The 12,479-nt window shown below is 57.6% G+C and overlaps 2 protein-coding genes across 24 annotated transcripts in view; one reads left to right on the top strand and one right to left on the bottom strand.

Annotated features, from left to right (window-relative positions):
- The window catches only part of WNK2 (WNK lysine deficient protein kinase 2), a 140,922-nt gene that overhangs the window by 103,556 nt on the left and 24,887 nt on the right, over positions 1-12,479 (top strand). For 9 of the 23 annotated variants that reach the window (XM_034967747.4, XM_055091749.2, XM_055091746.2 and 6 more), the window contains exons 20-25: positions 1,784-2,616; positions 2,980-3,049; positions 5,291-5,379; positions 5,474-6,162; positions 10,524-10,738; positions 11,736-11,927. In XM_034967747.4, coding sequence (XP_034823638.2) covers positions 1,784-2,616; positions 2,980-3,049; positions 5,291-5,379; positions 5,474-6,162; positions 10,524-10,738; positions 11,736-11,927 — 2,088 coding nt within the window. The remainder of the gene's footprint in view (positions 1-1,783; positions 2,617-2,979; positions 3,050-5,290; positions 5,380-5,473; positions 6,163-10,523; positions 10,739-11,735; positions 11,928-12,479) is intronic. The other 14 variants (XM_055091757.2, XM_034967754.3, XM_034967753.3 and 11 more) reach the window with 6 other exon arrangements.
- FAM120A2P (Putative uncharacterized protein C9orf129 homolog) overlaps positions 9,702-12,479 on the bottom strand; it is a 49,544-nt gene continuing 46,766 nt past the window's right edge. Inside the window, exon 5 of the mRNA XM_063593956.1 lies at positions 9,702-10,116. Coding sequence (XP_063450026.1) covers positions 9,978-10,116 — 139 coding nt within the window. The 3' untranslated portion in view covers positions 9,702-9,977. The remainder of the gene's footprint in view (positions 10,117-12,479) is intronic.

The raw sequence follows: 12,479 nt of genomic DNA, 5'->3' as shown, positions 1-12,479 counted from the left end.
GGAGAGGGAAACGGAGTTACCATGGAGGGCATAAAGTTTCAGTTATATAAGCTGAGTAAGCTCTAGAGCTTTGCCACACAACATAGTGCCTATAGTTAACAATAGAGTATCATGCTTTTAAAAATGTGTTAAGACAGCAGATCTCATCTTAAATGTTTTTTCCATAATTAAAAAACAATAAAGAGCCACAATAAGATGCCATCACACAGCCCTAGGGGTGCTCAGAGGCTGCCGATGGTGGGGGCATTGGCTCCTGCTTGGGGAAGCAGCTTGGCACCCTTACATAAAGCTAAAGGGGACCAGTGACCAGCAGCTCCCCAGTGGCGTGTGCCTGGCAGGACACGGGCCTGCACACACTGTGCCTCAGTGTTAGTCGTGGTCCCACCCAGCCACAGCCCAGCGAGTACCAACACAGAACGGATGCGTGCATCATGGTGCAGTTGTGCAAACAATAACAAGGACACATCTCACAAACACGGTGAGAGAGGCCAGGCACCACAGAATAGAGTACCATTCCATTGATAGAACGTGCAGCACAACCGTCATGTTTAGACAGACGAACAGTAAGGCCGGAAAGAAGAGCAGTGGAGGAAATGTTGGTCAAATTAGTTTACCTTTGTTGGGCCGGGCAGGGGATGGGGACCAAGGGAGTCTGGGGGCACGAGGGAGGGCATCAGGGTCCTATTAATCTCCCCATTCTCACCTTTTATTTTTTGAACAGTTTTCTTTTTTGTGTTCATTTTCTTTGTGTTTTTTAAAAAGACAAAGTGGGCTGGGCGTGGGGGCTCACACCTGTCATCCCAACACTTTGGGAGGCCGAGGCCAGCGGATTGCTTGAGCCCAGGAGTTCAAGACCAGCCTGGGCAACATGGTGAAACCCAGTCTCATACGAAAAATACAATAATTATCCAGCTGTGGTCCGAGCTACAAGGAAGGCTGAGGTGGGAGGATTGCTTGAGCCCGGGAGGCAGAGGTTGCAGTGAGGCGAGATTGCACCACTGCACTCCAGCCTGGGTGACAGAGCCAGACCATCTCCAAAAAAAAAAAAAAAAGGTCGGGTTGCATTTTCAAGTAAGGAAAACTGGGCTCCAAGGCCAAGTTTGAGAAACACTGTCCTGCCACCTCTCAGATGCCCACAGTCCCTGTGAGCCTGGTGGAGGCTCCATGAGCTCCTGCACAAGGCACTGTGAGACTTGGTTATACTGCTGGGGTTCTGGATTCCTCCCACAAGGTCACTGACCAGCCCTGGCTGCGCTTCTGACCATACCAAAGACTGGGGGTCTGAAGGCTTCAGGCTCCTGCTCACTCCTGGGCATGGAAGTGTGTACAGCTCACTACTTAAACTCTTTAATTTTGAAATTTCATTGAATAACTTTTGTCCAGTGCAAGATAGACAAGAGCCGTATCTTTCTGGAGCTGTCCGTGCGGGTGAGGGTGTGGACAGACAGATGACAGACAGGCAACAGCCACAGCTGATGGTCACACGCTACAGAAGACACAGAAGGAAGGGTGGTGCTGGTTCAGCCACAAGGGACACTATGGGAACAGGGACCTGGAGTTGCGAAGCTGGTGGCTCAGAGACCTGTGGGAGGTGTTACAGGAAGCAGCAGCCAAGGCTGGGCTAAGCTGCAGGCAGGCAGGAGCCTGGCGTGTCAGGAAACAGAGAAGACCAGCATGCTGGGGCCATGGCCAGGCCGTGTAAGGCATCTTTTTAGCCAAGGAAGAAACAGGTAGATAGGACTGGAGTACCCTGGTACAAAGGCGTTTTCCCCATTTCTTCTAGATTCAGCACCCTATAAAGACCAGCTGTCCTCGAAGGAACAACCCGGCTTTCTAGCCGGTCAGCAGCTCCTGAGCCAGGCGGGCCCCAGCAACCCTCCTGGGGCACCCCCAGCCCCTTTGGCCCCCTCCTCCCCTCCTGTGACTGCTCTGCCCCAAGATGGAGCAGCTCCAGCCACCAGCACCATGCCAGAGCCAGCGTCAGGAACTGCCATCCAGGCAGGGGGTCCAGGGACACCTCAGGGGCTGACCAGTGAGCTCGAGACGTCTCAGCCACTAGCGGAGACTCACGAGGCCCCGCTTGCTGTGCAGCCCCTCGTGGTGGGCCTAGCACCTTGCACTCCAGCTCCAGAGGCTGCCTCAACCAGGGACGCCAGTGCCCCAAGGGAGCCCCTGCCACCTCCTGCGCCTGAGCCCAGCCCCCACAGCGGGACCCCACAGCCCGCCTTGGGTCAGCCTGCTCCCCTGCTTCCTGCCGCAGTGGGGGCTGTCAGCCTGGCCACCTCCCAGCTCCCAAGCCCACCCCTGGGGCCCACCGTCCCCCCACAGCCACCCTCAGCCCTGGAGTCGGATGGGGAAGGGCCGCCCCCCAGGGTGGGCTTTGTGGACAGCACCATCAAGAGCCTGGACGAGAAGCTGCGGACTCTGCTCTACCAGGAGCACGTGCCCACCTCCTCAGCCTCAGCTGGGACCCCTGTGGAGGTGGGCGACAGAGACTTCACCCTGGAGCCCCTGAGAGGGGACCAGCCCCGCTCAGAGGTCTGCGGGGGGGACCTGGCCCTGCCCCCAGTGCCTAAGGAGGCGGTCTCAGGGCGTGCCCAGCTGCCCCAGCCCTTGGTGAGTAGCTGCCTTGTCCCAGAGACACCGCCCTGGGTCAGGGTCAGGGGCCGGAGCCCGGGCGCAGGCCCGGGGGTGGGCAGGCATCTTGGCTATGCAGAGCCGCCCTCCCTCAGGGCCCGTCCCTCTCTTGGTGACCCACCTACGTGTGTCTGACTCACCCATGCATGTTTTGCAACAAGTGGCCCCTGTTTGGGGTCATGCTTGTGCAGCGTCAGGTGACTCAGCCCCATCCATGCACACAGAGGGGCTGGGGCAGCCCAGGGGCAGCTTGAGAAGAGGGGAGTGGATTTGCAGATACAGCTGTTGAGATGCTGACATGTGAGTCTCACGGCTCTTCTCTTTTTGTGTTTCTTTCTCCAGATGGAGAAGTCAGAACTGGCCCCCACTCGAGGGGCCGTGATGGAGCAGGGCACGTCTTCGTCAATGACAGGTAACAGCTTCCTGCTGAACCCTGCGTTCACAAGGTGCTGCCTGGCTTCCTTGCCCCAGAACCTTCTGCATCCGCACCCTCGTCTTTCATCTGTTAAGGCATAAAAGCATTTCTTAAAGATCCTTTTATCTGTAAGGGATCCTTTAGCATCTAGGGTAGGGCCCAGACACAGCAGGAGCCTGTCATGATTTAATTCAAGCTTGTCCAACCTCTGGCCCATGAGCTGCATGTGGCCCAAGATGGCTTTGAATGGGCCCAGCACAAATTGGTAAGCTTCTTATGAGCTTTTTTTTTTTTTTTTTCAATTTTTTAAAGCTCATCAGTTATTGTTAGTGTATCTCATGTGTGACCCAAGACAATTCATCTTCCAATGTGGTCCAGGGAAGCCAAAAGACTGGATGCCCCTGACTTAATTAAAACCTACTGAGTTCTAGAAGGAGCCACATGCTAACACTCTAGAGAGATGAAGTCCTCTGGGGAAATGGATAAAGCCCCAGTTGGTGGGTGCTGTGATGTTGCAGGGACACATCACAGCTCCTGGACTCTCCAGTGGCTGAGGGTCTGCACACGTTCCGGTGGACCCACCCCAGCCCTTGCTTTTCTTCAGCAAGGTTACAAGATGCCCACAAAAACCCAGCCTTACTTCAGCTATAGCAGAGCAGTGCGGTGGGGGGGCGCTGTGACTGCTGGGAGCGCCAGGTGCCAGGGCAATCCCTGAAGACCTGCCGTGGGGCTTTCCCTTGTGGCTCTTGGCTGCCAGTGTGTCTCTGTGGAAACGCCTTTGCTTTGCTTCTCATTTCATTATCTGCATGCCTCAGTGTCCCTTCTAAGGGAGCCGGACTGATCTTGTGGGGTCTGAGGTTCCTTCTCAGCCCAGGATTTCTTGGGGGATGGGCACACTATGAATCAGGACTCCCCCGAGCCTCCTAACGGAAACCTCAGCGCACATCAGCCGCAGGCGGGACCCCGTAGTCCCAGGCCACATTTATTTCTAGACGCCAGACTTTAAGAGGGGTCGGGGCAGCTGGCTCTGGGGTCAGAAGCTGTGCACGCAGGGAACTGGTGATGTTTAGCCTGAGGAAGATGAGGGACGGGGCAGAAGCAAGAGCGTCTTCGCAAAAGGGTGGAAATGAGAGGTTGTGTTGGAGTGCCAGCCCTGATCACGCTGGGCTGCCTGTGGCGCTCCACGGACTCTGACTTTGTGCTCTGAGATGTGTCCGTCCCATGGGCCCCTTTGGCAGATGAGCAAACTGAGCTTCAGTAACTTGCAAATGATATAACTCGTACTCCAAGTCCATACTCTTTCCAGAGTGTGGAACTCATGGGGGAAGCTCCAAGGAGACAGATTCTAGTTTGGCAAAAGTGACCTTTCCTGGAGGTTGGAGCCATTTAGAAGTAGAGAGAGTGCGATTGACAGTGAACCTCCTAGCCCTGGAGGTGGGCATGGGGATATGAGGAGGGGAGTCAGGTGTTGCATACGGCTTGGGGACACGTGACAAGGACTGGATTGGGGCTCCTTAGGAATCTGATTTGGGTGTTGTTCCCTTGTGAGTTTCCACATGGGGTGTGCAAAGGAGACACGTGTACATGTGCGGGCGGCCCCAACCTCCCCAGAGGCTCCATCCGCTGCTGCCACCTTCCCCACGGCGCATAGGTCTGGCTCATGCCCTGGCCTACCCACGAGTTTCTTTTGTCACATGAGGGTCTCAGCTCAGGCGAGGCCCCCATGTCAGCTTGCTTGGCTTTTCTGGTTGCCTCTTTACGGCAACCCTGGGAAAAGCTGGTCAGAAAGAGCTCCCTAGATGGAGAGCACCGGAATAGCTGCAGATGCAGTGGGTGACAGTTTTTGAGACACCGTGGGAGCAGGGCTGGAACCCAGCCCCATTGATCTGCGCTGTGGGACCCTCTCACATCAGACGATGGGATGAGACAGGGTGCTGGCCTTCAGGTGCACAGAGAAGGCCTGGCTGCATGAGGTTGCCCGGGGCTGACGCCTCTTCTCTTGCCCGGGTTTATTGGGCATCTGTCATAGAATGCCGTGGGGCCAAGACATCATGGAGTATTTTTAGTTTCCAAAACTGCTGTGAGCACACACAGCTGGCTCCTCCCAGTACCCACTTCCATTGTCCTGCCTGTCTGGAGGCACTCCCATGGGATCACTTTGGGCTGCTTCGGGTCAGCTGTGAGCCATCTCTGCCTCTTCCTCCTCCTTCAGCCCCAGTAACGTTTCTGATCCCATAGCAGAGTCGTCTCCCAGGAGTATGCTGGGCTATGACAGAGATGGAAGGCAGGTGGCCTCAGACTCCCATGTGGTCCCCAGCGTCCCCCAGGTAAGGGCGACTTGACGACCCCCTGGCTGGTTGGCAGGGTTTGCTCTGTGCTGATGTTCACATGAAACCTCTTCATCTCCGCTTGTTTCCCAAGGATGTACCTGCTTTTGTGAGACCTGCACGTGTGGAGCCCACAGACAGGGACGGTGGAGTCGCTGGAGAAAGCTCAGCAGAGCCCCCGCCAAGTGACATGGGCATTTCCACAGTGGGGGGCCAGGCTAGCCACCCCCAGACACTTGGCGCTCGAGCTTCGGGGTCCCCTTGGAAACGTCCAGAGCAGCAGGATGTCAGCTCACCAGCCAAGACTGTGGGCCGTTTCTCGGTGGTCAGCACTCAGGACGAGTGGACCCTGGCCTCCCCCCACAGCCTGAGATACTCTGCCCCACCCGACGTCTACCTGGACGAGGCCCCCTCCAGCCCCGACGTGAAGCTGGCAGTGCGGCGGGCGCAGACGGCCTCCTCCATCGAGGTCGGCGTGGGCGAGCCCGTGTCCAGCGACTCTGGGGACGAGGGCCCTCGGGCGAGACCCCCGGTGCAGAAGCAGGCATCCCTGCCCGTGAGTGGCAGCGTGGCTGGCGACTTCGTGAAGAAGGCCACCGCCTTCCTGCAGAGGCCTTCTCGGGCCGGCTCGTTGGGCCCCGAGACACCCAGCAGGGTGGGCATGAAGGTCCCCACGATCAGCGTGACCTCCTTCCATTCCCAGTCATCCTACATCAGCAGCGACAATGATTCGGAGCTCGAGGATGCTGACATAAAGAAGGAGCTGCAGAGTCTGCGGGAGAAGTAGGTCCTGCGGGCAGGAAGTGTTGCCCCTGCCCCCGGGCCATGGCACCACTTCCCAGTTGTGAGGGAACCCTGGTGCCGGGGCTGAAGTCCTGGCCAAGCAGCGCCCACTTGGAGCTGCCAAGCAGAGACAGGGGAGTGATGAAGGCTTTTTTTTTTTTTTTTTTTGAGACAGTCTTGCTCTGTCACCCAGGCTGGAGTGCAGTGGTGCAATCTTCACTCGCTGCAACCTCCACCTCCCGGGTTCAAGCGATTCTCCTCCCTCAGCCTCCCGAGTAGCTGGGACTACAGGTGCCTGCCACCACGCCCGGTTGATTTTTCTGTTTTTAGTAGAGACGGGGTTTCACCATGTTGGCCAGGCTGGTCTCAAACTCCTGACCTGAAGTGATCCACCCGCCTTGGCCTCCCAAAGTTCTGAGATTTCAGGTGTGAGCCACCAGGCCCAGCATCCCTGTGATTTTGAGTAGACAATCTCCCACTCAGAGTCCTCCGGGCTGGGCCGGCCCCCACCCTGCTGTCTGCCTGGCTTCTGGCTTCTCTGGGTGCCATGCCTCCTCCTGCTGCCCTTGGGGGTATGTCTTGGGGGATCACTGAGGCATGTGTCTTCCTCACCCTGTCTGCCTCTCATCTGTCTCCTTCCCTCTTTCTTCCTTTCTCCTTCTCTCTCTCTCTCCCCTTTCATTCCTTCTCTCCCTGTCTCGCTTCCCACCACTCTGTTTTTGCCACACTCTCTCTTCCTATCTGTCTCTCCTTTCTTTGTCTCTGTCTCTGTCTCTCTCTCTCCCGCCCTCCTTCTTTCTCTTCCTCTCTCTTTCTCCATGTCTCTTTCCCTCATCCAGCAAATATTTATTCTGTCCTGCTGCGGCTGGGGGGTTACTGGGATGTCCTTCGGGATGGGAGGGCTAATACCAAATTCACCAGTGCCTGAAGGCACGTTTGTAAGTCATGTCCTGTTGGAAATCACAGGCTTATGTGGGAAGAGCCATGCACATCTCCTTTCTCTCCTGCGAGCCCTCTCTGCACAGCGTATGCACAGAGGCTAAGAGAGTGTCTGCCCAGGCTGGCGGGGTGGTCAGTGCCATACATTGAGGATATAGTGAGTGTCTCTGTGTTCGTGGAGAACTGAGGAGGGAACTGGAGCTGCTGGGAGAGGCAGGAAGGCAGGGATGGGTGGAATCACTGCTGGTCTTAGAGGCCTCCAGGAAGGTGGCCCCCACTGGCCACATGGCCCAACAGATCCTTGGTGGAGGCCAGAGAGTGGATGGAGCCCAAGGTGGGTATGACCTAGAACCTTTTGGGATAGAGGGCAGCAGATCCTGGGCACATTTGCTCAGCAGGAATGTTATCCTGGGGAGCCAGTGGTCAGGGTCAGCAGGCACAAAGGGGAGCTGAGATGTTGCCAAGCCACACCCCAGCTGTGGCTGCTACGAAGAGAAGCTTGTAGGGGTCAGGAAGGTGTGGATGTGAGAACACTGGGGAGAGGAGCTGCTATAGGCTCTGAGAGCCTGGGTGACGGGCCAGGAGCCAGAGACAGAGGGTAGAGATAATGGGGTGGGGACTAGAAATGGCAGAAGTGGTTGGGAGCCAGGGGCAGGTGGGGTCTAGGGAAAGGGCAGGGAGAGGACCAGAAGCACCTCAAAGGAGAGACTTCCAGGATCCTAAGAACAGGAAGTGGATGCTGGGAGGGCCGTGGAGTCCAGAGGGAAGTGGGGACCATTTAGGAAAGGGTGGGGAAGATTTTCAGCCTCAACTGGGAATTGAGGTGACTTGGCATCTGATAGACAGTAGCCAGCAGCTCCCCAACCTTGCTTTCATTTGAACCCTCTGAATACCGAGGTGCCTGTGCCTCATTGCAGCGTTTCTGCCATGAGCGTTGGGGTTTCCTAGGGCTCCAGGAGCCCTGTGCTGAGCCCAGCCTGTGCTTTCAGATGTCCCAGGCCGCGGGGCTCTGTGGTGAGCAGCCCAGGGGCAGCTTGGAGTGGTCCAGGGCACCCCCTGTGTGGGAGCCACATTGCAGTCTGGGACCGCGGGAGCTGGACCATGTGGGTGCGGCCTCGGAGCAGAGTTCCAACCTGGATAAGCTCCAGCCTGGATAAGACGCTCCCCTGCCCACGCAGCCGCTCCCCAACGCTGGGGCAGTCAGCACTCTCTTGAAATAGTACTCCCTTCCACAAGATCATCTGATGCTGTGTCTCTCTGGTGTTTGTAGGGAGAAAGCCATTCAGAGTTTTATTTTTATTTATTTATCTTGTTTAGTAGTTAGAGGAAGTCATTACAAAAAAACAAAAAGCCTATGTGGCAGGTGTTGAAATTCAGGAGTAAAATCAGAACTTGCTTCTTCATTTCCAACCTTGAAAACTACCTGTTTTCCTTGCCGTCAAAGGAAGACGAGGGGCACTTGGGGTGAAGGCAAGGGGTTACAGGCCTCCAGGCAGGGCCCCTGGGGTGGCCTTGGGCCTTGCAGAAGCTCAGAGCACTGTGATGCAACAGGGAGGCCCAGCTCCTCCCCTCCCCTCCCCATCCTCTCCTCTCCATCCTCCCGTCACCATCCTCCCCTCACCTTCCTCCCCCACCTTCCTCCCCTCTCTATCCTCCCCTCTCCATCCTCCCTTCACCTTCCTTGTCTCTCCAGCTTCCCCTCACTTTCCTCCCCTCTCCATCCTCAACTCACTTTCCTCCTCTCTCCATCCTCCCCTCACGTTCCTCCCCTCTCCATCTTCCCCTCTCCTTCCTCCCCTCACCACCCTCCCTTAACCATCCTCCCCTCACCATCCTCCCCTCACCTTCCTCCCCTCTTCATTCTCCCACCTTCCTCCCCTCCGTATCCTCCCCTCACCACCCTCCCCTCACCATCCTCCCCTCACCTTCCTCCCCCTCCATCCTTCTCTCACCTTCCTCCCCCTCCATCCTTCTCTCACCTTCCTCCCCCTCCATCCTCCCCTCATCTTCCTCTCCTCTCCATCCTCCCCTCATCTTCCTCCCCTCTCCATCCTCTGCTCACCTACCTACCCCTCCATCCTCCCCCTCCATCCTACTCTCAACTTCCTCCCTTCATCTTCCTCCCACTCCATCCTCCCTTATCCATCTTCCCCTCATCTTCCTCCCCTTCATCCTCCCCTCTCCATCCTCCCCTCACCTTCCTCCCCCTCCATCCTCCCCTCACCTTCCTCCCCTTGGCCTCCTCCCCTCACCTTCCTCCCCTCTCCATGCTCCCCTCTCCATCCTCCCCTTACCTTCTTCCCCCTTCATCCTCCTTTCTCCATCATTCCCTCTCCATCCTCACCTCACCTTCCTCCCCCTCCATCCTTCCCTCACCTTTCTCCCCTCTCCATTCTCCCCTCATCTTCCTCCCCCTCCATCCTTCCCCCACCTTCCTCCCCTCCGCACCCTCCCCTCCGCATCCTCCCTTCAGCCTACTCCCCTCCCCATTCTACCTCCCTCGACCTTCTTCCCCTCTGTTTCCTCCCCTCTGCATCCCCTCGGCCTCCTCCCCTTGGCTTCCTCCCCTCTGCATCCTCCCCTCCCCATCCACCCCTCAGCATCCTCCTTTCACCTTCCTCCCCTCCGCATCTTCCCCTCCACATCCTCTTCTCAGCATCCTCCTCTTGGCTTCCTCCCCTTGGTGTCCTCCCCTCGGCGTCCTCCCCTCTGCGTCATCCCCTCCCCATCCTCCCCTTCCCATCCTTCCCTCCACATTCTCCCCTCTGCATCCACCCCTCCGCATCCTCCCCTTTGCATTCTCCCCTCGGCATCCTCCTCTTGCCTCGGCAGTTCTAGACTCTGCCCTTGCCCATGGTCAATGAGCCACCTGCATTTCACCTGCGGGGTGATGTGGGACCTGTTGCAATGGGCTCACATATGGTGTGGCATGGCCTCTGGAAGTCAGTGAGCGTCTCGCTGACTTCTTCATGGCGTGTTGCATTGGTCTGAGCTGCCTTCCACTCTCCGTTTCCCCTGTGGAGGAAATAACACACATTTGCCTGATAAATGGAGGCAGTCTCCAGTGCCTGGCACCTGCTGATTTCCCCTCACCTGTGTTCATGTTTGGGACTTTCATTGCAAGTATCAATGTAAGCATTCCGAGTCTGGGTATTTGGAAGTTTGAGGCTTCTTAGCCTGGCCCGTGCTGTTGGGCACGTCGATGCCAGAGGCCCACCACCTTGGCACCTCCCGTTTAGATATGAACAAACAGTGTCATTTTACAGCCCCTGTGTGCCGCTTTGAGTGGCCCAGGCCAAGGCACAGGCAGGGTGCCCACCCTTCATCCCATGTTCTCCCATGCCGCCTCCCTCCTGGAGGGGCTGGCGGTGTTGGAAACACCGAGGAAGCCCATTGGCGCTCCCTCCTGTCCCCTCCTGCAGGCACCTGAAGGAGATCTCGGAGCTGCAGAGCCAGCAGAAGCAGGAGATCGAAGCTCTGTACCGCCGCCTGGGCAAGCCACTGCCCCCCAACGTGGGCTTCTTCCACACGGCACCCCCAACTGGCCGCCGGAGAAAAACCAGCAAGAACAAGCTGAAGGCGGGCAAGCTGCTAAATCCCCTGGTGCGGCAGCTCAAGGTCGTGGCCTCCAGCACAGGTCGGCCTCCAGGTGCAGGGCTGGGATGGGAGCGGGCCTGGGGACCCCTGAGTGAGCCTGGGAGGTAGGCTCCGTGCAGGTGTGACACCCTCAGACCTGGAAGACCACTCGGGGTTGTCTCCTTACTGAATCTCCTTTCCCTGGAGCAGGGGAGTCATTGCAGCATGAAGGCAGCCCTGGTCCTCTGTCCTCATGCAGAGAGGCAAGGCCCGTGAGTGGGCAGGGGCTGCTCAGCGTTGGGCCTGAGACCCTAGGCTGTGGGCTGTGCCAGGGAAGGCTGCCCTCCCTCACCTGCTCCTCTGCAGGGCACTGCGTGGACGGATGGTGGCTGCTTCCTTTGACCCATTTCTTGGGTGTGTGCCAGCCGAGCAACTGTCGTTAGGGGCTGGGGGAGGACGGGAGGATGGTGATGATCTCCCAGTCTTGTTAAAGGTGACACCTAGTCATTGAGTGGCACTGGCCTGGCCCCAGGCAGCCACCAGCCCACGTCCCTGCATGTCAGGGCTTCCTGAGGCCTCCTGAGCAGCACTGCAGCCTGCTTGCTGGTGGAGAGCCCTGGCAGTCTGGGCTGGAGCCCCTGTGAGCCCAAGTCCCCAAGCATGCCAGGCAAGCCACCGTAAGCTCACTATAAGCCCACAACCTTCAGGGCACACAGCCATGAATTATACCCATTACACGAATTCAGAGACAGTTCCCAGAGCTAAGGGAAGACTGAGATGAGAAGTACACAGGCCACTGTGTGCCTGGGTGTGTCTTCTGTCACTATATTTGCTCAACGCAAGTCCAGCATGGCAGTGGGGGCTGGTAGAGACTGGGCACTTTCTTTGCTCTTCCCCATCACTCCTCTGTGGGAGATGTGGCCATGTGCCTGTGGTCTGCAGGAGACGTGAGCTTCCCCAAGGTCACCCAGCAATGAGCAGGCAGAACAGACTCAATCCACACGGCCCCGACCCGGCGGCGCCTCATCGTGCCTGTCGCCTCTTCTCCCCCCGCCCAGGTCACTTGGCTGACTCCAGCAGAGGCCCTCCCGCTAAGGACCCTGCCCAAGCCAGTGTGGGGCTCACTGCAGACAGCACGGGCCTGAGTGGGAAGGCAGTGCAGACCCAGCAGCCCTGCTCCGTCCGGGCCTCCCTGTCTTCGGACATCTGCTCCGGCTTAGCCAGTGATGGAGGCGGAGCGCGTGGCCAAGGTGATTTCCAGCTTGCCTGTCTCCGAGCATGTGCTAGCCATGTAGGGCCTCAGTGGTGTCCCCAGGAGCACGCCCGTGTTGTGTAGAGGGGTTGCAAGCTGTGGCAAAGGCTGTTAAGAGGCTTCTTTTAAAAAGGATAAAAAAAAAGGCGTAGTCTTTGGATGAAAGGAATGGAATTGTCCCATCCACCACCAAGTCTTGCTTGTAAGCAGCTCAGGGGGAGGTGATGCTTTGCTAGAGTGGACCTTGGGGAAGTGGCTAGGACTGGGGAGGGCAGGGGACCTGGCATCCGGCTGTGTGCTCCGGCGCCAGTTCCCAGGCACTGGCTGCCCCACCCCCACCCCCACAGCGGAGCCAGATGGTGCTAAACACCGGGTCCTTCCAAAGTCCAGAGGGACGGCTGGGGGGACGAGGGCACAGCTTTCGAGCTGGGAGTTTGGCCTTGAGGAGGAAATTCTCTCGTCAACGCTGCGTGGACAGCAGCAGCTGCTCAATAAGGTGCTCTCCTGTCCTCACCATCTCTGTCCAGAGAAATCATGGTGACCATGAAGC

The sequence above is a fragment of the Pan paniscus genome, chromosome 11, assembly GCF_029289425.2.
Source record: "Pan paniscus chromosome 11, NHGRI_mPanPan1-v2.0_pri, whole genome shotgun sequence".
Lineage (NCBI taxonomy): Eukaryota > Metazoa > Chordata > Mammalia > Primates > Hominidae > Pan > Pan paniscus.
The sequence above is the reverse complement of the archived record's forward strand: the minus strand, read 5'-3'. Positions and strand labels throughout refer to the sequence as shown.